The following is a 27,734-nucleotide window of genomic DNA, read 5'->3' on the forward strand; positions in this document are numbered from 1 at the left end:
TTGCTAACCAGGCTATGTTGAAGCAGAGAGAAAGTGCCCACTTTCAACCTCTGCAGAGCAACTTGGTGCTGATCCAGTGTGAATGTTCTCATTGTGTTTAAAGCTTAGCGTTGAATGTCCTTCAGGCTTACTCTTTACTTGCTTACCCCCCCCACCCCCCATCATAACTTTACTGAGCTACTTTTAGGGACCGTGGCAGTTCCAGTTTTGGGAAAAGAAACACCTTTGGTTTAATGCCCCCCTGCTTTTACTTCTTTCCGTTCCCCATACCCTCCCTCTCTCAAAAAAAAGATCGAACAGACGATATTCTAGGTAAAATTCAGACAGGTGGATAATAATAATAATAATAATAATAATCCTTGCATAGGTGGATGCATGTTGTGCTGTGCAATGTTGGATGCAAGTTAAACTCTGCTGATAGAATGATAATTCAATGATAGTTTTGCTGATTTTTTTTATTGTTTCGTATTCATTTGATTCAATAAAATATTAGCAATAATAAAAATGCCTTGTCAACATCGGAATAGGATATGTACGTTACTTCCTTGTACCAAAAAACAAAATAGCCCCTCAAAACACATCAGGTATGTACATTTGGAGTTGCCAGAAATATGCATTTCAGTAAACCCTAAGCAAATTGTTTTCCAAATGACCAACAAACAAAGCTAACTACAATTTCAGTTGTATCACATTTCCAAAATATTACATGTGGAACTTGAAATGAATAAATCGTAAAAATATGTATTTTAAAAAAAACAAATTACCAGATATGTAAAGAAAATGAATTGAGAAATAGCCTTAACTGAGTCCTGGATTGGTCAGGCCATTATAGCAAAACAAACAGATTTTACTGATTCCACCCAATGATCTCATAAATCAGTGATTTCAACAGTCGGGCTTGGTACGTGACTGTATTCCTTCCTGTGTGCAGTCTTTGTTCTTCTAAGGGCTGTTCAATCACAGCGAGCACATTCTTCCCGTAAACTAAATGGAACAAAAATGAAAGCTGTGATAATTGTGCTACACCTATTTTGGAAAATCGGTCAGTTAAAAAACAAGCAGAATGAGCAAAATCTATTAATGCTGAACTTAACACTGGATTTGAACAATCCTTCTTGATTAAGTTCAAATGCTTTTTCTCTCATGTTAGCATAAGATCTAGCTGCAGTGGTGCATTCACTAACCTCATAAAATAGACAAACATTTAAGTCTGCAAGCTGCTGTATATGTTGCTCTGCCAATCTATTTGCAAAGTACACCATAACAATTTCGCTCGAGGCACACTTCTTAACTGCTCGAAATGCAGCACAGTGCTAACAGGTTTTCAATAGTAAGCTTGGTGTAATCAGTAATCTGCATCTGCCCAAAAGTAACTAAGTATGTGTAATTCAGGCGTAATATTACAGCTATTAATTAAATAGTAGTTATTCATATATGAATTAGCAATAGCTCAATTTCTATGTACTTTTTCTAGTAATTGATATAACACAATCCACCTTGCACACCGCACAACCATAAAGTGCAGAGAAATGTTGGGTTTTATTTTGTCTGTTCTTCAGCTGTAACGCACACGTCTACAACCGAGAGCCTTATTGATGTAATGCGGTTCCGTCAGTAACCGGTTCCGTACTTACTTTCACAGTGTTCTAAGAACTGAATACATTCTTGTACAACCGTATCCCGCAGCATAATCATGTGTTTGGCCATATTCTCCAGCAAAGACAAGAAGCAGCGTTTGGCATAATACCAAGTATCTGTTCCGAGCTATATACACAAAAAAGATGTTTGTTTGGTGAAGCAACACTGCAAGGAGATAACAGACAACAGGTTCTCAACAACAGCGACCATTCCTCTCAGGCGAGTGATCCCAGATCTGTAACTAATATAACAGATCGCAATAATAATATAAAATAATAATATTACTGTAGGAACCAGGGCATTCAACCCATTTAATGTTATTCTTTGCTTCTGGAGTACAGACCAGAATTTGGAGATTCGTGAACACAGCCTTAATTTTGAAGTCTTTGCTTATCGTGCAAGTTTTATTCAAGAACTACAAAAACTAGCTTCAAAGTTAAGACTGAATTCAACAATGTGACAAATTCTGGATGCCCCAAATAGCTGCATAAAGTAAATCTAAAACCAATTTCTTCCAATGTATTTTTAATGCTGTTAGAGTTGTTGAATAATATTCACAAAATAATACACAATTCTTAGGTGGAACTGAAAAACAGACTGTTATATTTTGAACAGTTGCAATGTGGAGTGGGAAGTATAAATCAGGCTACTGGCTTCGAATGGCTATGTTGATGGAACCAGAGTGGATTTGTTCCCAGCAGCATAAAATAGCGTTACACTGAATATATAATCGATCTTTCAATGTTTATAAATGGTTTGTTAAATCCTTTTCTAAGCTCCAACGCCAGTCAGTTATTCAAAGGGCAAAGCTGAAGCATGATGTATGACTTATCTTCACAGAGGCACAGCGCGCGGAAATATATTTCTGCCTAGTTTTTTGTAAACCCAAATTTCCAATCATCCCTGAACCACTTTGCTTGAAACCAGTCACTGGAACATTCAGTGTCAAGTCTTTTCATCATCTCAAAGCTACCACACTGCATCATGGCAAACATTGATTTTTCCATGAACAATATCTGTAACGCACTGGAAGACAAGTTTTCCCTGAGGCTTTCTCTGTATCAGTGACAAGTCATTAACAAGCATGTAATTCGCTACTTCACAGAGCCCCGAAGGAGAAGGTAGAGAAACCAGGAAAACATCACTGCAGACATTAAACTGGAACATATTTTTAATGTCAGAAGATATACATTTAATATGAAGTAATGAGAATTGTGTTTTAAGAGTTTGGCTTTGAACAGTTTATAATGCATCTTTTGTGGCTGTACTTAAAGTGTACATCGGTACATACATCTATAGTGTTTGGCTACTGTTTAAACTGATTCTATTGCAGTATTTTTAGCAGCCGCTTCAGGTTTTCATTTTGTTTCACAATCCAGACAGATCGTTCACCTTGCTATCAAAATAACAAACTCTGATCCTCTGACTCAAACCACTCAAGCTTAGCCATCTTGTCTCATCACGGCAGTTCCCCTCCCCCCCACGCTCCCACAAAGTAAAAGATTGTTTCACACTCTCAAGGATGTTTTTGGATCCACATCCAGTAAATGTAATAAGTGTAAAAATAGCTCATGAATCCAATTTTTGATCACTGGATTAAAAATATACAGCAACAAAGGCTAGAACGTAAAGAAGAATGGGATTTGCATAGTCTTTCTCACCCATTGCATCTACGAAACAAAATCATCCACAAGTAACCAGGTTTTCCCTCTTGGCCTCTAGGGGTCAGTGACAAGACAAGCCATTAATATGAACTAGCGGGGAAATGTGGTGGGGTAGGTTATTTATGTATTTCAATGATGCTGCTTAACTTTTAGGCCAGTCGTTATCATGCTTACACCTAACTTGCACGAACTTTTTAAAAAAAAAATAGTGCTCCAAGACTCCCACTGCAGTATTTGAATTGAAGGGGATTAGATCGGTATTATGGGATTTCCAAGTGATTTACAGCAGTTTAATTGATAAGCTATTTAATCTTCCAACCTCCAGCTGATCTTGTTAAAAGTCTAACCTGGTTTAAAACTGGGACACTTCTGAAAGTGAACTGGAATCATGTTTGTTGCTGGGCACAAATTTACACATTTAAACGGGTTTCATTTGAAATCCGGCATTGGATCAGTTAAAGTGGTCCAATCTAATTACAGAATGATGGCAACATTCAATTTTTTAAACTGTTCTTCCTATAAGGGAGGTTGTAAATAGCTACTATTAAAGTTAACTCCAGTTAGCATCCTTTCAAATTGATCTAAACCGCTATCTTTTCTACTTACCTTTTTATTGTATGGCTCCAAGCTCTTAATCACTCGGGAAATACCAAATTCATAATTGCCTTTCGCGCAATACAAAGTCCTGAGGGAATTAGGAACAAAGGCATTACAGAATGGAAACACAGCAAAACATTATCTCTCAAAGCCATTCAGCATGAACAATGTGAACATATAATTGACAGTTTCTTTCTCATGAATGTAATGTGATAATGAGAAACTAAATCATATCATGTTCAAGATACTGAATGGGTTGGGAGAGAGAATTTGTGAAAGAATAACCCTTTCTGCTGGTAGGGGAATCCAAGGACAAGATGGCTTGAGTTCAAGGTGCAAGAGGAGTAAAAGGACAGGTTTGAAAGACCTCCTCCCAGAAGGCTGTTAAGAGTATGAAGTGATTTACCAGGTGTCACTGGTAGCAATTAGGGTAACAGTAGGGAATCAGGATTAAATCAATGACTTCTAGGAGGAGCAAACATCGACACAAAAAAATGAGCTGAGTGGCTTCCCACTGTATCATATATTTCTTTGGTTTTGTAGATTAAGCAGATCATAATAATAATAATCCTTGCATTTGATATAGGCTTTTCAAGTCTTCCAGACGTCTCAAAGCGCTTCACAGAACATACTGCAAAGTGAATTCACTGTATATTTGTGGGCGAAACGCAGCAGCCAATTGGCACAGCAGTGTCTTAAAAGACAGTCGTGGATTGACGTCACCAATTTATTATTGTTATTATTATTTTGTGGGATTATTATCCCTGGAAAAGCAATCGGCCAATCAACTAACAACCGGGTTCCTACTTACTGCTAGGTAAACAGAGGCGTGTGGAGTAAGGAAATTTGCCTAACGTTTCGCCCTACCCGGGAATAGAATCCAGATCTCTTGCCTGTGAGGCGAGTGCTCTAACCACTGAGCTACAGGATTCCACAACATAGAGTGTAATTGCAACATTCTCAAACTGGATTTGGTTTAACTGTGACTTCTAGATCGCAAATAATGGATAGTGAGATTCACAGCCACTCTCCCATTCGACTCAGGTCCCACTTACCCTATAACAAGGTTGACAATACAAAGGTGATAGATCTTTTTTTCTGGGTCATCATATGCCACTTGTTCTTCTTCTTTTTCAATCTTCCTCATCAGTTCTTCTGCCTTTAGGGCAAGAGACTGAAGTTATATACGTGCATTTGTAGAAGTAATCACATTGTGAAAACATGCAGCTAGAAAAAAGGTCTTATTTTGGAAATGTGTTCTGTTTTCTTCCTCCAATTTCCAGGTGTGGCATGTACATCAACTGGTTCCTACGACGCTTTGGTACCTCAACCCAACTTTCTGTTTGTGAGTCTTGAAAGATAGCACTGTCAGGCTAATTAACAGTGGAGAGAGCATTGTTGTCAAGCCCACCTAGCAATATTACCAATAGTACATGGTGTTTCACCTACCTCTTCATTTTGACTGGTCATGATGTAAGAAACGCAGAGATTAGCAAGAACAATGGCACTCACATTTAGTATCTGAAATGTAATGAAAACATTATCAATATAAGCCTATTTATGAGTAATGCTACATTCAAAAGAGATAAGAGATGCAATACAAACCAATTCGTGAAAAGGAAACGAACAAAGTGGGAATTTCAGTCCACACAACAAATAACTACAAGAAAAGCACACCCAATTGGCAATTTAAGGAATCTGTTAAACTCTACAATCAAACTCACACAAAATGTAAACCTCATGTAAGATAATTCCTGGCAAAGATATTAGGGAAATAAATTGTTACCAATTCATAAATGGTTCTTGAAGCAAGTTTTCTGAGATGTCATGGCCCAGTGCTCTTACAGTGCATACGACAGAATATATATTTTTAAATGAATATCTGTAGGACAATTCATTTAAAAGGAATGCCTAATTTTGAAGCCTTCTTCTGGAGTAATGTTTCAAGTTGCAAGTAAACTAGAATGAGAAATCTAGGAATGGGTTTGCATATGGATTTTGTCATTTTAATTGCTGAAGAATATTAAGCATTGCTGCAGCTTGTCAATTTTCAACATCATTCATTTGTAACATGCAGAAAACGTGGACGTATTACATACATATTTTGCAATTCTATCCATTTTTAATAATGGAAGTGGAGAAATGTTTACAAAGGTAAGAGCAAGTCATGACCTTCAATGTTATCCCTCTGCCAGCACAGAAATAAACTGGAATCAAATCTCGAAATCCTCTCAGAAATAATTCTGAAATGACGCACTCAATAAGCCACCCGGTTTCAGAATAGAAAAGAAAGCTCTGTGCAAAATGGTCTCTGCTCCTGATCAGAAAATGGGAATAGATTCAGAAGTTTGAGAACGTAGACCAGTATTTTTCCACTGCTCTGCTCTTTCTCACATAGTGTCCCAGCAACGATAAGGCAGATGGGTAGATAGATGGGAAACATTGGGAACATGACAGAAATGTGATAAGGAAGAATAAAAAAATGTAAATGTTGTTGGTGGTTCACTCTGCTAAATGAAATCTTGTCTACCCTGACAAAATGTTGCTGAATATCAGGAGTTTTTCCACTGTGTCTGGAGATGGATGGGGAGCATTATTGACAGTTTGATGAAAGAGAGAATAAATAATGTTGAGATACAGTGAACATTCAATCTCAAGATTGCAAGTTAGAAATAAACCACAATATAAAAAGATACTACCGCCAACCACCCCCCCCCCCCCACTGCAGCACTGCCTATGGAGGTGATTTGTCAGAGCAAGGTCAAAGGCAACATGATAAATCTGGTCTGTGGCAGTGCTAGCCATCATGCTTCTGGCCTCAGTTCAGCTGAGAACTCAGCCAGCGGTACAGCTCCCCTACATGGCGTTTACGGACTTTATCAAACATCTGGGAAGATCCAGCAGCCAGAACAGAAAGCTACTGGGTTCATAGGCAGTTTACTTTGCCATCCATGCTGTGTTGTCCATCTTGCAATATGAACCTGATGGATTCCATAGCAGCGGCAGATCAGTATATTGCAGAACGGTTTCTAATTGTAGCAGTTCTGCAACATAAACATGGCATTAATGGGTTCAATGGTTTACAACTACAAGCAGGTTATTTTTTACTAATTTGTGAAGCACGTGACTGTTTCTTAATAATTCACACTTAAACGGGTAGTAGTAATAGTGCTACTCCAATTGTCACACAGCAAGAGAGCTGAAAAACGTTCAATGTTTTAGCTCATTCCGTGTTCCGCCTTCATATCAAGTCATGGTTTTCAATCTCTCATAGACTAAACTGTGGAACGGGAAAACAGAAACAAAGCTGGGGATAAGCAAGCAACAGTTTGGGCTCACAGTTCATTTCCCAGACAAATACAATATATTTTCTTATTTTTTTCTCCATGCATTGCTGGCTCCATGTCTGTACGATTTACAGCTGTGAATTTAATGTCGGTGCACTGTTTGTGATTGACAGTACAATACATACAGTCAAACAATAAAAATTCCCCAACTGGTAAAAACATTCAAGAAAAGGTAAATGCTTCCGCAAACTAAACACCAATCCACAGAATGACTTTCCTTGGTTTCAGTTTCTAACCAAACATAACAGATTGGAGGTAAAAGCATTATGCTGTTCCATTGCTCGTTGCAAAATGGAATAACAGTCATCTTATACACTGGAAATAATGTTCAGGCGGCACAAATAAAAATAGAACTGAAAAAATACAAACCAGAAAAGATTTGATTTAGTCCACGCATAAACAAAACAAACTGGCAAAGTTTAAAAGGGAAGATAGCAAAAGAATTTACAGCACATAATACATTTCTAATCCCTGCAGCAAAAGGAAATAGTGAGATAAAAATGAATGAAATGATAAGAGTATATTATCCCTTGCGTTTGGTTTGATATTGAGCTTAGAAAGTTAAGTTTCTTCAAATACTGGACATCAGTAAATTAACATTTGTTCAGGTTTATATGTCTAAATACCATATAATAAAACTACGGCCATAAAACGGTTTACATTCCAATAGTCACACCATAATCCTTCACCTTGTTTTGTGAGATTAAACTACAATTGTTCAGTCAAAATCTGTTCAAACAATGTATTAATTTCACCTTCCAAATGGAGTTTTGCATTTTCGAATAGTTTCTATCAATGGTTTGGATGTTACAAAATACTCTCTTCAAAACTGGCTAAGCATTCTATTTTACAAGTAAGAAGATTTCAAAGCAAGTCACATTTTAAAGTGATTTGTATAGGTGTCCTCTGCACTGTGTGTGGATTTACAATTAATGTCTAGTTACAGTAAATCAACTGCAATTATATTTTCAGTTTATGGTTTTTAAGGCATCTCTAAATCTTTTTCATGGTTTATACTGATATAATTATTCAGGAACTGTAACGTTACCAAACTTAAATAGCTGAATTTACTGTACATCAGAATTGATATGTTATCAGAATGGCAACTTTGCTTTGAAGCAGTTAAATACAGGTACTATCACAGCAAAAATAACAAGGTCGTATCTCACAGCTCACATCACAGACTACGTACTCCAAAAATAAATTTAATTGTACAACAAAAACGCTTAAAGTTGTCATATCCTGTATAGTGAAATCAGTGCTTTAAAGACAATATCAGTTATCTTCCCTCATTGCTTTGTATAAAAATTCAAACTTTAACCTGTAGGGGAAGTTATCACATACAGTCATTCTCTCTGTGAGGCAAAGTTGTCAAAACTGATCCTCGTGTAGATTTCAAGTAAATTTCATCAATAAAAAAAGCAGCCGAGAAGCTGTATACAGTTTAGAACAAGACTGAGTCACAATTACTGCATGAAAAATAAAGACTAAGAGAGCCAGGAAATGGGATATTGCAACTTTAAACGTTTTGGAAATAAACACACGTCAATATAAAATGGCACGTCTCACACTCAGATCATGCTGTGTACCAATTATCAGTAGTCAAAAAAAAGTTTACAAATATATACACTGAGACAAGTCTTTTTTTTAAAAAAACAAAATGCTTCTCTGGCAATAACCTTTGACGTTATAGTGCTAGTCACAGGTGAAAAGTTCACAAATAAAAGGGAATAAGCTGTGCTTAGTTTTGATAATGAAGGAATATATTTTTAGTGAATTACTCTCTACTTGTGCCAATGTTAGTGACGACTCACAGAAATGCATGCACCATCTGTCCACTGCACTGAGAACTTCATAATCCTTTTTAATGCTGGCACAAAAAAATCCGATTAGAATGGACTCTGAATTACCTGCAATTTTGCCATGTTCAAGTACAAATCCTGATGGAATATAGATGCAATATTTTAAAAACAGTCTGCCTTCAAAAAGAATGTAACAACTAGATATCACATTTTACTAAAACTAGTATTTTTAGTTACAAAAACAAACATTGATACTTACTCCTTTCTAGGAACGATAAAGGGCACTGGAATTTGGTTTTCATCTTAAATCAGAACATGTAACGTAATACCTACTGCTTTATCCACATTTATTAACTGTTAAACATTTGGCTTTCTTTCTATATCTCCTTTGCTCATCTTTTGGGGAAACTGACTGGGTAGACCAATAGTCAATAACTGCCTGAAACCATTGCTGTATAATCATCTAGTTCCGTGCATTTAACTGTTTCATCAACCACAACAACACAAAATCGCATTCATATAGCGCCTATCGTGTCAGGAGGACGTCCTCAGGCGCTGGAGAGTCAAGGGTTTACACCCGAGCTGGGAGTTGGATTCAGGAGTAGGAGCCAAGAGCAGGTGGCAGTAACCGAAGGTGCGGTCATAGAGGAAGGTCTTTAGACGTACCTTGAATCAGTCATGTTCGATTCTCCTGTTCGATTGGAGCACGAGTTGTGTTTGTGCCAACGTTCTAATCTATAGCATTGATTTTGTTATTTACTGGTAGAGCTAAGTCCAAGTGAAGCCACTGGTACTATTTTGAAATTAGAATTTTGATCGTATTAAGTTTATAAAACATTAAGAGGCCTGTTGAAGGCAGCTACTCGGCTCAACGCACCACCTGGGAACTTCCTGATGCATCAGAAAGTGAATAAGGTTCCATTTGCGCCCACAATTACCATTATTTATGTTTCACTGGGCGTCAGTCATACTGCAAGTACTTCCCGGGAGCACAAGGAACAAGGATATCTGTGCTGGGTCACCCCCACTTATGCTGCACATTTGACATCCTAAACAATGGTGATTCACCACTAAATATTAAGTGTAAACACAGCATGGAACATAAAAGGTGCCGGGGGTTAAATAAAACCATCATTGGCACAATTCGCTTAAAAGAGCGGGGCAAGCAAATGTGGTGCCTTACGTTGTCATAATGCTTTTTCACGATTGGTTCATAGAAACCAATCGCTTCTTTATATTTGTTCTCCTGCATGAAGAGAACGTGAGCCACATTCAGTTTCCAAACGTCGTGTTCATTGCAGAATTCCACCGACTTCCGGAAGATCTTCTCAACCATTTGGTAGTTTTCCAGGTTCCAATAGATTCTGGCCTGAGCCATGAGAACGGGAATATACCTGAGGAAGTACACTCCGTTAGTGTTATAATCATCAAAGTATAATCAAGGTATATTACAGTATAACACACTGTATCGGGACGTCCTCCCAACGTGAAAGGCGCTCTATAAATGGAATCTTGTTGTTGTTGTTGTTGGACGGCTACACACGGTGTCAGTTTGACTCAATTGGTCGCATTCTCACCTTTGGGTCTGAAGGTTGCAGGTTCAAGCCGCACATTTGGACTCACAGATTAGGGTGACCAGAGCAATAAATTAAATAAAATCTTTGCGTTCTCCAGGGAGAGAGTGTGCACTACATTCCAGACACATAGATGAAATGCAAACATGGAACTCTTAAGACTGGTTTGGATACTCTTAAGCATGAGGATGAATTTCTTTCTGTAATTGTCAGACAATGCATTTTATTTAAAAACTAGCACTCCAGATTGCTCTCTTGTATCAGGATAATGCCACGGTGGAGCAAAGATTAGCAAAGCATCGATCTCTTGTCATCTATTTCTTTGAGAGATGCATCAACAACAACAACAACAAGATTCCATTTATAAAGCGCCTTTCACGTCAGGAGGACGTCCCAAGGCGCTGCACAGTTGGGTCATGACCCGAGCAGGGGGGAAATGGTCAGGGTGAGGGGAGGGAAGGAGCGAGGAGGGGGGAAATGGTCAGGGTGAGGGAAGGGAGGGAGCGAGGAGGGGGGAAATGGTCAGGGTGAGGGGAGGGAAGGGAGGGATCGAGGAGGGGGAAGAGAGTCGAGAGGGGAGCTGAAGGCTCGGTCAAAGAGAAAGGTTTTGAGACCGGCCTTGAAGGAGGAAAGGGAGGAGGCGGCGAAGGCACTGGGGGATAGAGTTCCAGAGCCTACGGGCTGAGAGGCTGAAGGCCCGACCACCGATGGTAGGGCGATTGGGGCGGGGGACGTGGAGCAGACCGGAGCCGGAGGAACGGAGGGTACGGGCAGGTGTCCAGTGTAAGCTTATTTCTTTCTAACAGTATCTGAAATACATACAATTAAACTGAATGCTACTCACTTCTCAAGTGCATCATCATATTCATTTACTGCCTTCTTGACAGCTTCATCATCTCGGTTATGTCTCGCCTCCTGAACCTAAATGAAAAGCAGATATTTTCTATCCCATTTTACCAGTTACTAACAGTTCGACTTTAAGAAGAAAGTGTGCTGCTGTTTAAGAGTGTCCAAGCAATTTCTTCCCCATTTTGATAAAGCTCCAACTTTATACTCGGAAGTTAAATATAAGAGTAAGAAATTACAAATAAATTCTATATAAGATCATCCTATCTTCAAAGCGTATGGAAGGCCAGTACAAATTCACTTCCATAACAAGTAATGAAGGATCAAGGCACAAAATGCACATGAACATCATTATTTAGACCTCAAACATGTATTACTGATGAATATATATATATTATATGTATATTAAGAAAAATTACCTGTTTGGTTAATTTTCGCAACTGCTCAGTCAGTTTACCTGCCATTTCATCAAACTTTCGGAATGCCTATGAAGATGTAAAGATTTGATGATGTGTCTCACTCTTGAAAGAGGCACATTTTCGTACTGATTAAAATCACAGCGAAAGATGAAAATACTCTTCTTGATGAGTGTTTTTCATTCTCTTAACAGAAATATCACTAGCCCAGCTTACTATTGAAGAGCGAAACATGCCTATGATACTTTGTTTTACACCTGTGACTTTGTGAGATCAGAACATCTTCCACAGGACTTTCTCTAACCTTTCCCTTCCACACATAAAATATGTCAGTTCTTTTCCTAACAGAATCAAAGACATGATAATAATAATCATTACGTTCTAAACTCATAACTTAATGCATGAACATAACTGTATGCAATACAAAGCTGCCCATTACTGAAAGGCACAGAAGGGCAGAGGTTGGTTAAGTATTTAGTATGGAAATAAGTAAGTAAGTAAGTAAATACGGTCTCATTATATGGTGTAAAGCAGGTCCTCACCTCTTCTGGTGCTGTCTGACAGGTTATCATGGCATCGAGGAACTCATACAAGTACTGTGCAATGAAAAAGAATTGTACAAATGCAGAAAGTTACATAGCTATTAAGGTTGAAAAGTACAGCACTTAACATGGCAACTAATGGCAAATTAGCAGTTACATCTTTGGATTCCAAATTCTAAACGATTTTAGATACTTTTTAAAAAAACAGAGGCAAAAGCTTCCTGGAAACTATCCATTCCGCGTTTCTTGTTAGGGTTAGAACAATAACTTGCATTTATATTACGCCCTGCAGCGTGAGGTAGCGTCTCAGGACTCTGGAGGGGAGTGGGGGGGTGGGATTCAGACAAGGTTTTCACTCCTGTTCTTCTCCCTTAATTGACACATTGCCAACACCCGCCATTGAGGCTCGCAAGTGAATTATGTCCACTTAGGCAAAATACCAGAGGATGACTGGAGCTTGCGGAACCCAGTGAAGGGAAAATACAGTCAATGTACATTTTAAAGACAGTATCAGTTATCTTCCCTCATTAGGAGGTGAGGAGGAAGGTACAGGAGAAAAAATGGCTTAGAAAACATAAGACACAAATAAAACAAAATACTGCATATATTGCACAATTTGTGTTGATTCAAGATGAAACCCCAGTGAAATCAATGTTGACCATGTAATAAACGTTACAAACAAGGCGATTCATTTCAGCTTATTTGATACCTCATAAATCTTCAGAGCACTTGATTTTTATTAGCAAAACAAAATGATTGATCAGTTTCAGACTTGCCAAAGAAGCAATCTAAACTTAACAGTATAATTGATACGTTTTACCATTTTAATGGATGAAGAATGAACTGGCATCTGAATTTTATGTTACCATTAAACAAACCAGTCTTTCGATCGCACTTATGGAGTATTTTAGGCTCTTGAGGTACAATTAATGTCGTAATTGCTTCTATAATAAAAATTGTATCATACAATCCCTACGATTTATTATCCAATTTTGCCCATTCAAAAGGTTTACAGGGAGCTTTTGAAGGGTCTAAACACTTTGAAAACCATTCCTGGATCTCAGTCAAGTGAAACTTTCAAACCCATTAACTGTTTTCCAGACTTACTATGAAGTAAATTTGATATTACAAGAATACAGTGAAACCATGGGTAACACAGCAGTTTACATCAGGAAACAATTTTCTAGTGCAAATGGTCCCACATGAGAGAAAAGCCAATATATCCGACCAAGGTAAAAAAAACTAGCTCAAATGTCACAATAAAGTGTGTCTTGGTTGCAGCCTTCAATTATACAATAAAAATGTGCACTGACTGGAGTCAGGGGAAATGACAGTAATGAAAATGTTGCATAAAAGTTGGAAAAACAGTTGCCGTTCTCGTTGTGACCAAGGAACCATCAGAGATATCGAAAAACCTATTAACCTGCTGGCAGCTACAATCAGAAGCATGAAACTCGTAACTAAAAGCTCTTCACTTTGAAGTTATTATTCTTTGAATGGCTAATGTTTCTTTTTGTCCCCTCAACGACGCAGATTCTCCTGAGAGCGATAAGATCTATCCTGTTTCCGTAGCAGAACTTTTAAGTGTGTCAGTTATGAAACTGCAGCATTTACAAATAAGGAATTCTGCATCCCGTGGAGCAATACTGGCTATTCTGCGAAAGAGAGGTAATGGAACCATAATGGAGACTTTAGATATCAATTGTACAACCTCATAATAATAATAATAATCCTTGCATTTGATATAGCGCTTTTCACGTCAGGAGGACGTTCCAAAGCGCTTCACAGAACACACTGTAAAGTGAATTGACTGTATATTTGTGGGCAAACGCGGCAGCCAATTGCGCACAGCAATGTCCCACAAACAGTCGTAGATTGAAAATGACCAATTTATTATTGTTTTTGGTTTTGGAGGGATTATTATTAGGCTCTGTGTGGAGTAAGGAAACTTGCCCAAGGTTTCGCCCTCTGTCTGGAATTGAACTCAGGTCTCTCGCTTGCAAAGCGAGTGCTCTAACCACTGAGCGACAGGACTCCACAACATAGAGGACTCATGCAACATTAAATCCAACACAGTCTTGTTCAGAGACATTACTGCAAGTGGATCTGACTGAGCTCTTCAATACGCATTGATATAAAAGGAAGCTCACAAAAAAATTCAGGAGAGCTTTCAAAATAAACCAAATGGTTGAAATGGCGTACAGAATATTCTCCTATTTTACCTCTTTTCAGACTATGTCATGGCAACACATTCTCATGGCCACTGTGGTATTATTTACGGGTAATTATTTCCTCTGCTGCTCAACGCATTAGTTTCCTAACCTTCCTGTTGTCTTCTCTGCAGAAGGTAGTGCTTGTTGACCGCCAATAGGAATATCGGAACAGGAGAGGGTCATTCAGCTCCTTGAGCCTGTTCCGCCATTCTCTTAAGATCATGGCTGATCTGTACCTCAAGTCCAATTACCAGCCCTTGCCCCGTTTCCCTTAATAGTTTTTTAGATTATGTTGGCAGAATCTAATCCAATCCCACGAGCTAGTTTAAAATAGCTGCTCTGTAACTGTCCTGGAAGAGGCAGGATTCAGGCAAGGCAAGTTCCACTGTTGAGATTTTACTTCCCTTTTAAAAACAAAACACCCGATGGCTGGGCAATACTCCATGTCAGGTCCTGGTGAAGACCCGTAAAATAATCTCTCAAACGAGTCAAGTTACAAGGAAATAGGCAATGCTGCAATTCAAGAGCTGGGATGTTTGATCGGAATATATACCATTTAACAGCTTAAGATCCAGCACAGGACACGCTCAGGGGAAAGCTTTGCAATTCGTGCATCAAACAATATTCTAACTTCTTACCGGTGTGAGGAATTTGTACGTCAGGTGGGCGTTTTCTGCCAAAACATCAGCAGCCAAGTCAAAATACTGAAAAATAAGAACAATTACTTTTGCAGATTTCAAAGTTACAAAGAATGTGCAGGCCACTCGGTCCAACCAGTGTGTGTCGGTCTTTATATTGCTCTGTCTACATGCCTTTCATGGCCCTTCGTGTCTTCGTTTCCCCTCGTAACTTAAAATATGCTTCTGATTTTTCCCCTCCTGCTTATAGAATCATAGAATATTACAGCCCAGGAGGCCGTTTGGCCTATCGTGTCTGTGCCAGCTCTTTGGAAGAGCTTCCCAATCAGTCCCATTCCCCCGCTCTTTCCCCGTAGCCCTGCAAATCTTTCCTTTTCAAGTCCCTATCTAATTCCCTTTGTTGTTATTGAATCTGTTTCCACCATTTGTTGGATTTGGTTCTGAACCCTCTCTTGACCAAGTCCCTTTTCATGGGAGAAGGTAATGAGAGACATCAGATGAGAGACACTGGGAAATGGATCAGGAACAACAGTTTCAGACGAATGCCAAACTATAATAGGAGAGCCTTTTTAGGTTTAGATGCTTCCAATTAAAATCAAAGTAATTCTCGCACATATATATATATCTTTATATACACACGCACAGGTCACGCTGAACACGGAATGTGTATATACACATGGAGCAGCCTGAAAGATTAACGTTTTCAAGCATAAATAACCAGGACAAAAAGAGCCCTGAAGTCAACACACTTCATATTTGCAGTAAAGAAGAAGCAGGTTGCCAAAGGTTTCTGGTGGAAAGGGGTTCTGCTGCAAAAGGAACTGGAGCTTCTCAAATCCCTCAGTTGGCTTAGAGTCCATATTCATCAGAGCTTGGTTGTGCAACGTGACTGGGTCAAGTTCCTGCAGAGAAACACAATGCAGTAAATTAGTGCGGACTACATTCAAATGAAATGTCAAACAGCTGACAAAGTACTGTACTCTTCATTCCGCGCTCCGGGTTCTCTTGTCTGGGCTCTGTACAACTGAAAACATTTCGAAGATAGTGGGAAGAGTAAATTAGCTTCAAAGACGTGTTTGTAAACGACAGTCTAAGCGGCAGCATTCTGTGTATTTCATTTTGATTTGTGTGGCTCGGACTGCTCCTTTTTTATACGTTTCACCTTTATCTTTGAGCGGAATTCCGTGGGTGAAGTTCTTTTGTTGTCCCGGTTAATATTCCCTATTCATCTAAATTCACTTCAAGAAAACGGATTCGTTGGGTCTTTTATCTCAGTGCTGTTTTTTGTGGCAGCTGTGGTCAAGTCAAGCTTGCCACTGTAACAGCCAGCACATTGACAAAAAAGAAATCCTTTTGTACGAAGCACTTTGAGACTTTGACGTGATAAGGCCCTCTATGAATTGCAAGTTAATAAAAAAAAAGTATCATTTGACAGACTCCGCAGTCTCCATCTATACAGCAGATTCTCAGTTGTGCAAATGCAAAGGTAACAGCACCACATCGCCACTCGGGGGCAGACGATGGGCATGGTTCCAAGGGTTACTAAACTGAACATAAACAGGGAATGTCGGCACAGGTCATGTAAAATAACTTTCCAATATTGACAACAGTCTAAGCACGCTAAACAAGCTAAATTACCTGCAATGATTGCTTAACCCTGCATTTTAAATCGAGCTATTTCTGACAACTACCTATTCCTTGGGTAATTATAGCAGTTTCGTTATGCTTACGAAAGTTGTTTTGTTGCATGAATGCTTTTGCAGAATTATACTCTGGAGTATAATAATTTCTATGAGTCCACAAAACGAATTTTAATACCCGAATATTGGGGATCTTATCCTCTGAAACACTCAGCTGTCATATCCATCAGGACAAGGTTAATAAATAATAACAAGCCTTGCATTTGATATAGCGCCTTAAATAAAGATACACAGCGCTTGTTTTCGTTGCTGAAAGGGTCGAGAGGCAACAATTAACCCTTCAGCATTGAGTTTACAATGGTCCATGCAAGGGCACTGACTGTCACGTCACCAACCACAGCAAATTATTTTTATCTTCATGAAGACCTTCAATAAAAACTAAAAAAAAACAAATTGCACAATTTCAAAAATAATAATCCTTGCATTTGATATAGCGCCTTGTCACGTCTTCGAGACGTCTCAAAGTGCTTCACAGAATACACTGTAAAGTGAATCAACTGTATATTTTGTGGGTATATTTGCTACTGTGCAAACTTATAACCCAGCTGTCAACACAGGATAGTTTGTAAACGGATTTTAGAGCTGGTTCCTAGAATTGATCTTTTCCCAAAAGAATTGAAAAATACATTACTGCGCTTACACTGCACTGATTGTTTTTTAAAATTTGTTAAATTAACGGTGAGGGAAGTTAATACCAGGATATAGAACACTTCTACCTTTGGAGCATCAACATCAAACCCTCAACGGGTCAAACAAAGCACAGGCTATCTGAAGAAGAAACCTCCCTCTGTTCTACCTGACAATATGCTTCAATCTCAAGCTTGGAAGTGCACCAATGTTTTCCGTTTTCCACATCAGATATTTTAATTGGATCATCAATTTGTGCCAATTTGAGGGCAGAATTTTCCATGTGAACTCACACTCGCAAGGAATTCAGAGAGGTCGTCTCGATCAGTCCAACTGGATTTGAAGCCCAGTGCAAGGGGTGAATGAGAGTGTCCTGACCCACTGAGTTATTCAGTCTCCAAAGATTATTTTAGAAAACGCCTTTGAAACATTGGGATTAGGACTTTACCAGTGATAGTTGATAGAAACATGGAAATTTACACATGAGATAAAGCTTCAAGATAGGGGGGGGTATCACAAATATTCTGATAAGACAGCATTTAACTGCAGAAGGAGACCGGTGGATGAGACAGAGGTCACAGAGACAAATCAATAATCTGGTCTGACCTTAAGGTAAAACTCCTGGCCAAATAAAGTCTAAAATTCCATTACTGGGAATCAATAAGACTGAAAGCACATCACCCTGAGTACTTGGTATTTTGCCATGACCAACATGGCCGCTATCTTGTCACATCTCATATTTATACTCCTCAAGATATTACAGTCAAATAGGTATTAAAACACGTCAAGAAGCAGTTATATAACTCATCAGTTGGCAGAGATGCTCTGAAGCAATCTTGATTATAAATCAGGATTTCGACTTGAAAGCGAACAGCAAACCTCATCATCTGCAGGCCATATGCTCGAAAATCTACAATCTCCACCCAGTTATGTACCTAATTTCACGATGAATAAAATATTTCCAGCTGTCCAAACAGATGGTCATGGCTTTGCTGCCCGTTTGCAACAGCACACAGTCATTAAATGCATCTGACAGGATTAAATGTCCATTTACCAGACATGCAGGGTTCCTCAGTAATGTGGAGTCTCATTTTGGAACTTTTACCAACTCTATACTCGTATTAATCCTGCATCAAAGTCGGATGATCTGAAAAGAGTTTTCTCCTATCATGCTCTCTGATACTGTTATAAACTATATTGCAAATTATTTTGTTACCCTTCTCATTTTAGTGTATGTGGAGTTGTTCGTGCAAATTGGCTGCCGAGTTTGCCTCCAAAACGACATTCACATTCATTGCTGATCAATTGTATTTCACAAAATGCTTTGGGGATATTTTGTGTTTGTGACAGTTGCTGAATAAATACAAGTTTTTTTTTATTAGATTTTATAACTTGTGGATTTTCCCAGCGAGATCAGCAACGTCTCTCAAATGAGAAACAGTTTTGTACTGTGAAGCTTTATATTTGGTCCTTTTTTTCGATGTCCTAAGCAAATTAATTAGATTACTCTCAAATAAATAGAGGTTTCGATTCATGTATGTCTCCATTTTAACATGTCCAGGGATTACCTGGAGCCCTGCAGCTCAGTGGTTAGAGCACTCGCCTCGCAAGCAAGAGTCCTGGGTTCGATTACCGCCAGGGCGAAATGTTGGGCAAGTTTCCTTACTGTTTACCTAGCATTAAGTAGGAACCCAGTTGTTAGTCGATTGGTGATCTCTTTTCTGGGGGAAATAACTCCTTTAAAAAAAAATTGTTCACTTCAATCCACGACTGTTTGTTGGACACTGCTGTGTGCAATTGGCTGCCACGTTTCGCCCACAAGCTATACAGTCAATTCACTTTACAGTATATTCTGTGAAGCGCTTTGAGACGTGATAAGGCGCTATATCAAATGCAAGGATTATTTACCTGTAGCTATGAGCCCAAATTGATGAGTGATTGCCCTTTAACTTGTATAAGCCACATTGGATGTGGTCACTTTATTCAGAATCAGTCATTTAGTAATCAGAGGGTTAACTATGTAACATTCTGCCCTGTTAAATACTCTTACCTTCTTATGCACTTTTTAATGCATTTTTTTAATTAGTCAAAGAAATACATGCTGTGCAGTAATGTGGTAAAATATCACATGAGAACAGTTGGATACGACTAATGATTTAAAAAGCTTCAAAAACATGTTTGCTTGAACTACTCATTTTTAAGCAAGATTTGAACCAGATGATGAATGTAAAGTATTTAATTCGAAGCATGTTTTCATGCTGTAATATTTTGTTAGAAAATGATTCTTTGTAGAGTTCAATGTTCCAAACTAAAATAAATGCTGACAGAGGGAGTGGAAACGTGATCATTCAAAATAAAATTAGCAATTTTGATCAAATAATGTTTGTTAAGTTTATGCAGGTTGTACACTCGTTTCCTTTACATCCTGAAAAGTTCAATATTTTTATTCCTTTTTGTAATGCAAGATTCTTCAATATATCTCAACAACATACCATAAAACTCAAACGTCCTACATGTGATTTATGGAAATGCATTTAAAAATCATTTAGAGTTTATGCAGTAATACTTTTGTATTGATAGACTTTATTATCTTATTATCTGTAAGTAACATTTCAAGAACGTTGAGAAATTTATGATCAAATTAGCTGCAAATGCAAGGAAGGTCGAATGAAAAGTTGAGAAATTGCATTGGTGCTGTCAACAAATTTTGATGCTCAAAAATATTTTTGCAATAAAATATGATCATGAGATGCGTCAGTGAATAAGATTACCTCTTCAGATCGTGGTGGCATGTCAGTCAATGCCTCCTGTGCCGCTTCATCTGTTTTATAAAGGACACAGAATGTAACTGAGATCAATAGAACTCCCCCCAAATCTCATTAAAAACTATCCATTTTGTAATAGAACAAAAACTTCTAATGAGAATATTGCCAGAGGAAATACGGAGAATATAATTATGAAGGATGTGATTTGTATCTCACAAATTGCCCGAGAACGCATGAGTGCTAAACTCTCAAGTGAGTTACAACCAAGACCGCGAATAGAATATCAAATCATTCTGCCATGGGGCTTTGCGAGATTTGCTATTTACATCATATGTTAAAAACTGTGTGTGTATGTGTGTGTATATGGAGGGGTGGGGGGTGGAAGGTTCATTTTTTAATGTGCAAAATTTCCACAATGTTTGCTCAGACATTTGGATCTCAGTTTTGAATCCTTTCAGGTCTCCTTGAAAGAGATACATGACAGTCGATAGAATAATTTCATCCATTTTCTTGTCCAGTACACTTACAGTTCTTTAGTTGATACTCAATGGCTCCTTTAAGGTTAAAAGCTTCAATTAATGCCGTTTCGTGGAGTACCAATGTATTTCCAACACTTCTCACGTCAATCCCTTCAGTCGTCATACCAACACTGAGTTCTGAAAATGACGGTGACACCAAGAGTTGAGTGAAACAAATAATAAGAGGATACATTTCAGGAATAGTGGGCAAGCACTTCCTCATGTCATTAGCAGGAACCAGCAGGACCATTCAACCATGTTAACATACATCACTATCCTTCACAACACAAGGAATTTCTCAATCAGTACAGCCAGACATCTATTGCTGAGCAACAGCAAACTACCCCAGACATGAAAATACTGATAAGACTGAATAGTACATAGAAACAAAACTTGCATCTTGGAGGGTAATCTAAATACAATTGCAAATATTTAAACCATAAAAGGTGAACTTTAATAATAATCCTTGCATTTGCTATAGCGCCTTATCACGTCGCTGAAATATCTCAAAACGCTTCACAGGATATGCTGTAAAGTGGATTGACTGTATTTTGTGGTTGATTACATTTGTTCTATTGATCTTGACATACAGTATCTGTTACTATGTCATTAATTGTAACAGGCATGTTTAATTGTATTGTTCTAGTACTAAAAATGAACCCTAGCAATTCAAATAAATTAACAAATAGGAACAAAATGCAGGTCCCATAATGTCTTGGTAATTACTGTCGTCTATCTAGCGACACATGGGAGGAAATGTGATTGTAAATTACAGGAAATTACAGTTACAGTAATTACAGTTACATATAAAGATTATATAATTGAACATTTTACTGAGATTCATGTGCAAATGCTGTAAATCAATTATGCAATGAAACAGTTCTCACTGGAACACTTTTAAAAGACGTTTAAACTGAGAATAAAGATGCCAACTTGCCTGGATGTTCTCGGATCCCACGCTCTATTATTTCTGCTATATACTTCAAGGCTGGTGCATACTGTTTCATGCTGTAGTAACAAAGTGCAATATTGTAGGTCAGATCTGAAGAAGAACATAAGAGATTAGATAAATATCTGGACAGTTTAACTGACAAATGACAGATGTTTCTATGTTTTTTTTAAAAAACTGTGGCCTGATCTAACCTTTAAAATTTGTGTGACCCATTTATCCACATCCAAGTTAGCTGTTTAGAAACATTTTTTGGCAGAAAGTGAAGTGAAACAGCTCACTTGTGGCACAATAATAACTAGCGTGAGTGATTTTTGTGGAATGAAACATTTTCCATATTTTTTGTAACTGTTGTCAGCACCAATTCAGATCAGACACAGCATAGTTTTGATGCAGGACAGTGCTCCTTGTGCACTGTCCAATAAAAAGACTTAAACTTAGCCTCTAAAAGCTGCAAACGTGGCGTGTCCATTTTCCACATTAGCTAAATCCTAGCCTCTCTGAGTGGGCCTATCAGTTTTGTACTGTGTTTCCAGAAATGTGGCATGGGCTCACGTTTACTTCGCTTGGAATCATCTCATTTGATAAAGTGAAGACGATGATGAAACCCAAGCCTCAGAGGTTTGTCACTGTGCCTTGGCGTCAGATTCTGTCAATGTTCAGCAAATACAAAGTAATACAATAATTTGCCCGTTTCTGTATTTAAGACAGATAGTAAATACATCTACCTGGTTTGTAGCCTACGACCTGCATAGCAGTGGTAAATTTCTTGCAAGCATCTTCATAGTGTCCTTCTTTGTACAGCAGACATCCAAGATTAATCTCAGTGTCTGGATCCTCACTGGGTTGTTGCTCCACTAGACTCTGCCGTGATAACAATATATTTTGATTATAATAACTATTTATTTCCATAAAAAACATATTCCAGACACAATAACATTATTTTGAAATTCAAAAATTGTATTCAGATCCAAATGGGGATCCAAGTTGTGAGATGCCTTTAGTATTGAATACGATTTACACAAATCATAGCGAGACTGACACTATTCTCAGCCTTTATCTTTCGGATTGCGAGGTTTCACCGCCAGTTATTTTCTCATCAGAACAGCGTAAACTCAAGGCAAACTCTAAAGCTGTCTACTCTGAACTCCATACTTGACCATTCTTCCACCTCCTCACTTTGCCTCTGTCTATGCTATCCACATAGCAAGACTGAAATGTAACCTTATCATGCTCTTCCAATTGGTGGAGTGCACTGAAGCATGCAGTGCCATCCTAGAGAATTCATTTCACTAAATTATTTGATGGCTCTCCCTGAATGTCACTGTGCTACTGATTTGTTTTGCAGATACAGTGCAGCCATGGGGAAATGTTTTAAAATCAATGTAACTAAATTTCCCATGGCAGGAAAGAGATGTCATCAGTTGATAAATATGCCTCTAGCATCCGCAGATTCACTTGGAAATGTTATAACTTTCCAACTGATTCACTATTGCTTATGGGGACAGAAGAAGAAAGCTCTATATTCAGAAGGGCAAAGTGAAATTTTGTCTAGCTAGGGAGAATTAATTCAATATTCAGATTTACTTTAAACAATAATAAGTACGAAACATATAATCATAATTGTTGCTTTGCTTACCTTTGCTCCCGAAAGGTCCTCTTCTCCATATTTAATTGCAGCCTGTAGTTTCAATACCTGACAAAATTCAAATGGTATTTTTAAAGAAGTCATTTGTGCAATGTTGCAATGCAGCATTCATGAGATGCATAGATTGCACTCAGCNAAAAAACATGGCATTTTCCACCATGATTCTGTAATATTGTGTTTTTTTTAAATTTAGATGCTTAAAAAATTCTCTACAAATTTAAGGATTTAAAGAGAAATCTTACTGTGAAATAACATGTGACAAGAAAAAATCTAGACAGAAAATTCCAAATAAAATAATGGAAACTTCCTGAAATTCATGAAGAGCTAAATCGTACATTGTGGCATTGTGAATCTTCAGTTACCTTTGTTTGATATGCTGGATTGTCTATAAGGAAGGTTGCCTTCATAGCCTCTGAATACATGCAGGCCTTATACAGAGATTGCGCATGGTAGAGTTTGTAGTCATCGACTTCTGGGTGAATTTGAATCAATTGTTCATAGCAATCTGCAGCATTGGAAAACTCTTGTATCTGGAAATAGCAGTAAGCCAGAAGAGACAAGGCTGCCCGAGACTGTAGACAAAAACAAAATACGTCAACAGAGCTACTGGATTAGTTATACTTTTTTAACAATGATAAGTTTTTGTCCGTAGCAAAACAGTAACCATGAAAAAACGTCAACCGTAAAACCACACTTGCAAAACTAAATGTCTGATTCATCACCAGAAAAACTCAATTTAATATAATTTTATTGGCAGCATTTTTACAACTGGAGACAAAGACATTGATCTTGTATTATTTGCTGATGTTAAAAAAAATCAACTCGTGTTACATTTCTCAATATTTTGTGGACGTATCGCTCAAGAACCTGAAAGTGTTGAAGTATTTAGATCCATAACCAAAATGTATGACTAATCCTACATTGTACTATTGCAGCATTTCTTTTTCACTATAAGAAATTACTGTAGCTTACAGCGGCATACAGCAAGATAATTTACTATCTATTTCCATTGATTCATAGAATTTTAATGGGTTCAGTTAAATACTATTAATAATTCTTGGTCCATTAGACAAATGAAACTTCAATCCATGCGTACTATTTTGAAGTTAACAGTACATCTTTTGAAAAAATGACAAAGAATCAGCGGGTAGTTGCAGAAGAGATTAAAGTCCCTGAATAGCGGTTGAGATAATTACTGTGAAAATCTGATGCCTGGCTCTTCAGAAATCTCTGTGTGCTCGGTGCAGTCAAATCAGCACTTCAATGGCTTGAGATGACATTTGTAATATTTACTTGGGGATGGGATATTGTATCATTCTGTAATAAAATGGTATATTTGCTTATGGGTGAGCAAATATAACCCACTGCACTGTTCCACGTTACGTTGTATTGTTCAATTCGTCAATAAATTTTACGGCAACATCCGCTGTGCGAATGAGTTGCCTTCACCGATGAACCGCCCAGTACTGTTTTAATATTCCTCCGCAGTTCAAAGTGAGCAACTTAAAAGTGATTTAATTAAATAACCCGGATTCATGTATTAGATAGAATAGTGAATTGAAAAAAGTAAACTCATTTCACCAAACACGCATTTTGTATGAAATGGGAAAAAAAATTGAAAATCTCATGCCTTTAACCTTTTCAGAACAAATGCACTTCACAGCTTTTAAACTGTTGAAAACTGTGTTGTCACGCTGCAAAAGTAAGTTAACAAACAGTTCCCATCACTCCAGTTACAAGTGTACTGAACCACAGAACAGTTCTAAGTTCCGAGCAATGGATCCTGAGCTTATTTTATGGTGTCTATTGTACGCTGATTTCTAATGGAATTTCTTTTCAAGGAAATGGAGTGGTTGCTGTTGTTGTTGGTAGTACAGCACCAACTGACAGGAACTCTTCATTGAAAGTTGACTGTATTGGAACAGAGATCCTGCAAACGCTTTGAGATGTCCTCCTGAAGCGAAATGCGTTAAATAATTTTATATTGTATTTCAAGTTGTGGTCACATATTTCCAATTCCTTATTAAGGAATCCAGTTACTATTGAATCCACATTAGACCCTTTTAAGATTTTCATTGCTTTCCAGAACTTATCATCTCCACTGGCTGGTGAATGGTTCAATACTATTCTCATCATCTAGTTTTAGATCCGAAAGGTGTTTCCTCTAATGTTGTTAAGACCAATATATATCAAGTTTCTAAAAAAAATTAAATCTATAAGAGAGTCGACTAAAAGTAGAATACTTACTTTTGAATGTTTCTGTAGTTCATTACTAAGTATATGAATGACTTCTCCATATTTGCCATCTCGAATCTGAACCAAAAAGATGCACCAAATAATAACAACAAAATTACATTTGTATAGCGCCTTTCATGTACTGAAATTGGTTGTTACTGATAATTAACACACAATGAACCCACAAAAAAACCATACATTTCAGCTTTACAATAAAACGTGAACCTTTTGGGCAGAACTCTGAATTTTTTTTGTGAAAAACACAGCTTTAAAGAAAGTGTTCTGGTTTTGAATAATAATAATGCTTGCATTTGATATAGTGCCTCATAACATGGCAAAATATCTCGAAGCGCTCCGCAGCATTTTTCTGTAAAGGATAATCATCGTGTATTTTTACAGGAATGACTCAGCCGCCAATTTGCCCAGCGATGCTCCACAAGCTGCTGTGAAGTTGGTAAATCTTTTTTTTCTGGGACGAGAATGTTGGCCAGGATATGCCACCAATACAGTACGATAAGAAAACTTTACATTTACGCAGCGCTTTTCACGTTGGGAGGACGTTCCCAAAGCGCGTAACAGTCCTGGCTGGGCACCCAAAACGTGAGCGGGAGCTGATTGGGAGTGGAAACATGACCGGTCAAAGAGATCGGTCTTGAGATGGACCTTGAACGAGGTGAGGGAGAATGCGCGTGGGTCAGGCGGTCTCCGGAATGGAGTTCCACAGAGCGGGAGGTGGGAGGGCACAGAGAGGTTCAAAGCTTGCAACCTCTCTCTCTGTTGCCCCAGCGTTGGCTCACCTGCCAATGGTGAGGCAGGTGGGGGGGGCAGACACAAAGCAGACCGGTGTGTCCGCTGAGTGAAGTAAAGGGAGCGGGTGGGTCGGCAGAGGTTTGGGGAGGCGGGGGGGTGGAGGCGGGGGGGTGGAGGCGGGGGGGTGGGCGAAGAGACTGCAGGATGGATTTAAGGATGAGGATCTTGAACTCGATTCGCTGGAGTGAGGGGCTCACGGAGCCTGTGGGGGAATGAAAGGCGGCCGGAGGATGTACCGTCAACCGCACGTCACTGCGTTTATTCGCACCCCCTCCCTTCCTTATCCTCGCTTCCTCCCCTTCATCCTCCTCCCCACCCCCCCCCTCTCTTCATCCTCCTTCCTCATCGCCCTCTCCTCATCCGTCCCCCTCCTTCCTCGTCCCTCTCTCCATCCTCATCCCGCACCTCCTCTCCTCCTCCACCCCTCTTCTTCCCATCCTCATTCCCCCACTCCTCCTTCCCATCCTCATTCCCCCACTCCTCCTTCCCATCCTCATTCCCCCACTCCTCCTCCCCTCCTCCTCTTCCCATCCTCATCCCCCCCTCCCCTCCTCCTCCACCCCCTCCCCTCCTCCTCCTCTCTCCATCCTCATTCCCCCACTCCTCCTCCCCTCCTCCTCTTCCCATCCTCATCCCCCCCTCCCCTCCTCCTCTCTCTCCATCCTCATCCCCCACTCCCCTCCTCCCCTCCTCCTCCTCCTCTCTCCATCCTCATTCCCCCACTCCTCCTCCCCTCCTCCTCCTCTCTCCATCCTCATTCCCCCACTCCTCCTCCCCTCCTCCGCTTCCCATCCTCATCCCCCCCCCTCCCCTCCTCCTCCACCCCCTCCTCCTCCTCTCTCTCCATCCTCATCCCCCCACTCCTCCTCCTCCTCCACCTCTCCTCCTCCTCCTCCTTTCCTCCCCACGCCCCCTCCTTCCCCCCGGCGGCTGGGGTGGAGGCAGGCGGTCGGTCAGCTCACCAGTTTGTAGATGGTGGCCGTGTACTCGCCGTCCTTGATCGGCACCAGCGTCATCTCACCGCTTCACGTGGATTTATTTTCCTCTTCGAGTCTCTCTTTTCATTGTTGGTGGAGAGAACACACACACACACACACACACACAGATACAGCCAATCCCCCCCCACACAAAAAAAAAGAGTTTTATTCCACTGTGTCCCCCCCCCCCACCCCACACAACCGACCGTTTTTTTTCGGGGGGGTTGT

At 39.1% G+C, this 27,734-nt stretch overlaps 1 protein-coding gene across 2 annotated transcripts; it reads right to left on the reverse strand.

Annotated features, from left to right (window-relative positions):
- Positions 1-444: 444 nt before the first annotated feature.
- On the reverse strand, positions 445-27,652 carry flr (fleer). Of its 2 annotated transcripts, XM_007893798.2 has the most exons (20): positions 27,492-27,652; positions 25,732-25,797; positions 23,847-24,056; positions 23,476-23,532; positions 22,565-22,700; positions 21,825-21,929; positions 20,897-21,025; positions 20,376-20,425; positions 16,027-16,179; positions 15,278-15,343; positions 12,427-12,480; positions 11,888-11,953; positions 11,467-11,543; positions 10,232-10,442; positions 9,157-9,186; positions 5,349-5,420; positions 4,955-5,058; positions 3,909-3,987; positions 1,635-1,764; positions 445-984 (listed from the first exon to the last, which is right to left on the reverse strand). In XM_007893798.2, exons 1-20 carry the CDS (start codon positions 27,543-27,545, stop codon positions 848-850), a joined length of 1,986 nt encoding a protein of 661 aa, XP_007891989.1. In that variant the 5' UTR covers positions 27,546-27,652; the 3' UTR covers positions 445-847. The 2 variants fall into 2 exon arrangements, with proteins under 2 accessions (XP_007891989.1, XP_007891990.1); XM_007893799.2 differs by lacking the exon at positions 9,157-9,186.
- Between the last annotated feature and the right edge of the window lie 82 nt (positions 27,653-27,734).

This window comes from Callorhinchus milii, unplaced genomic scaffold (assembly GCF_018977255.1).
Source record: "Callorhinchus milii isolate IMCB2004 unplaced genomic scaffold, IMCB_Cmil_1.0 Scaffold16, whole genome shotgun sequence".
Taxonomy (NCBI): domain Eukaryota; kingdom Metazoa; phylum Chordata; class Chondrichthyes; order Chimaeriformes; family Callorhinchidae; genus Callorhinchus; species Callorhinchus milii.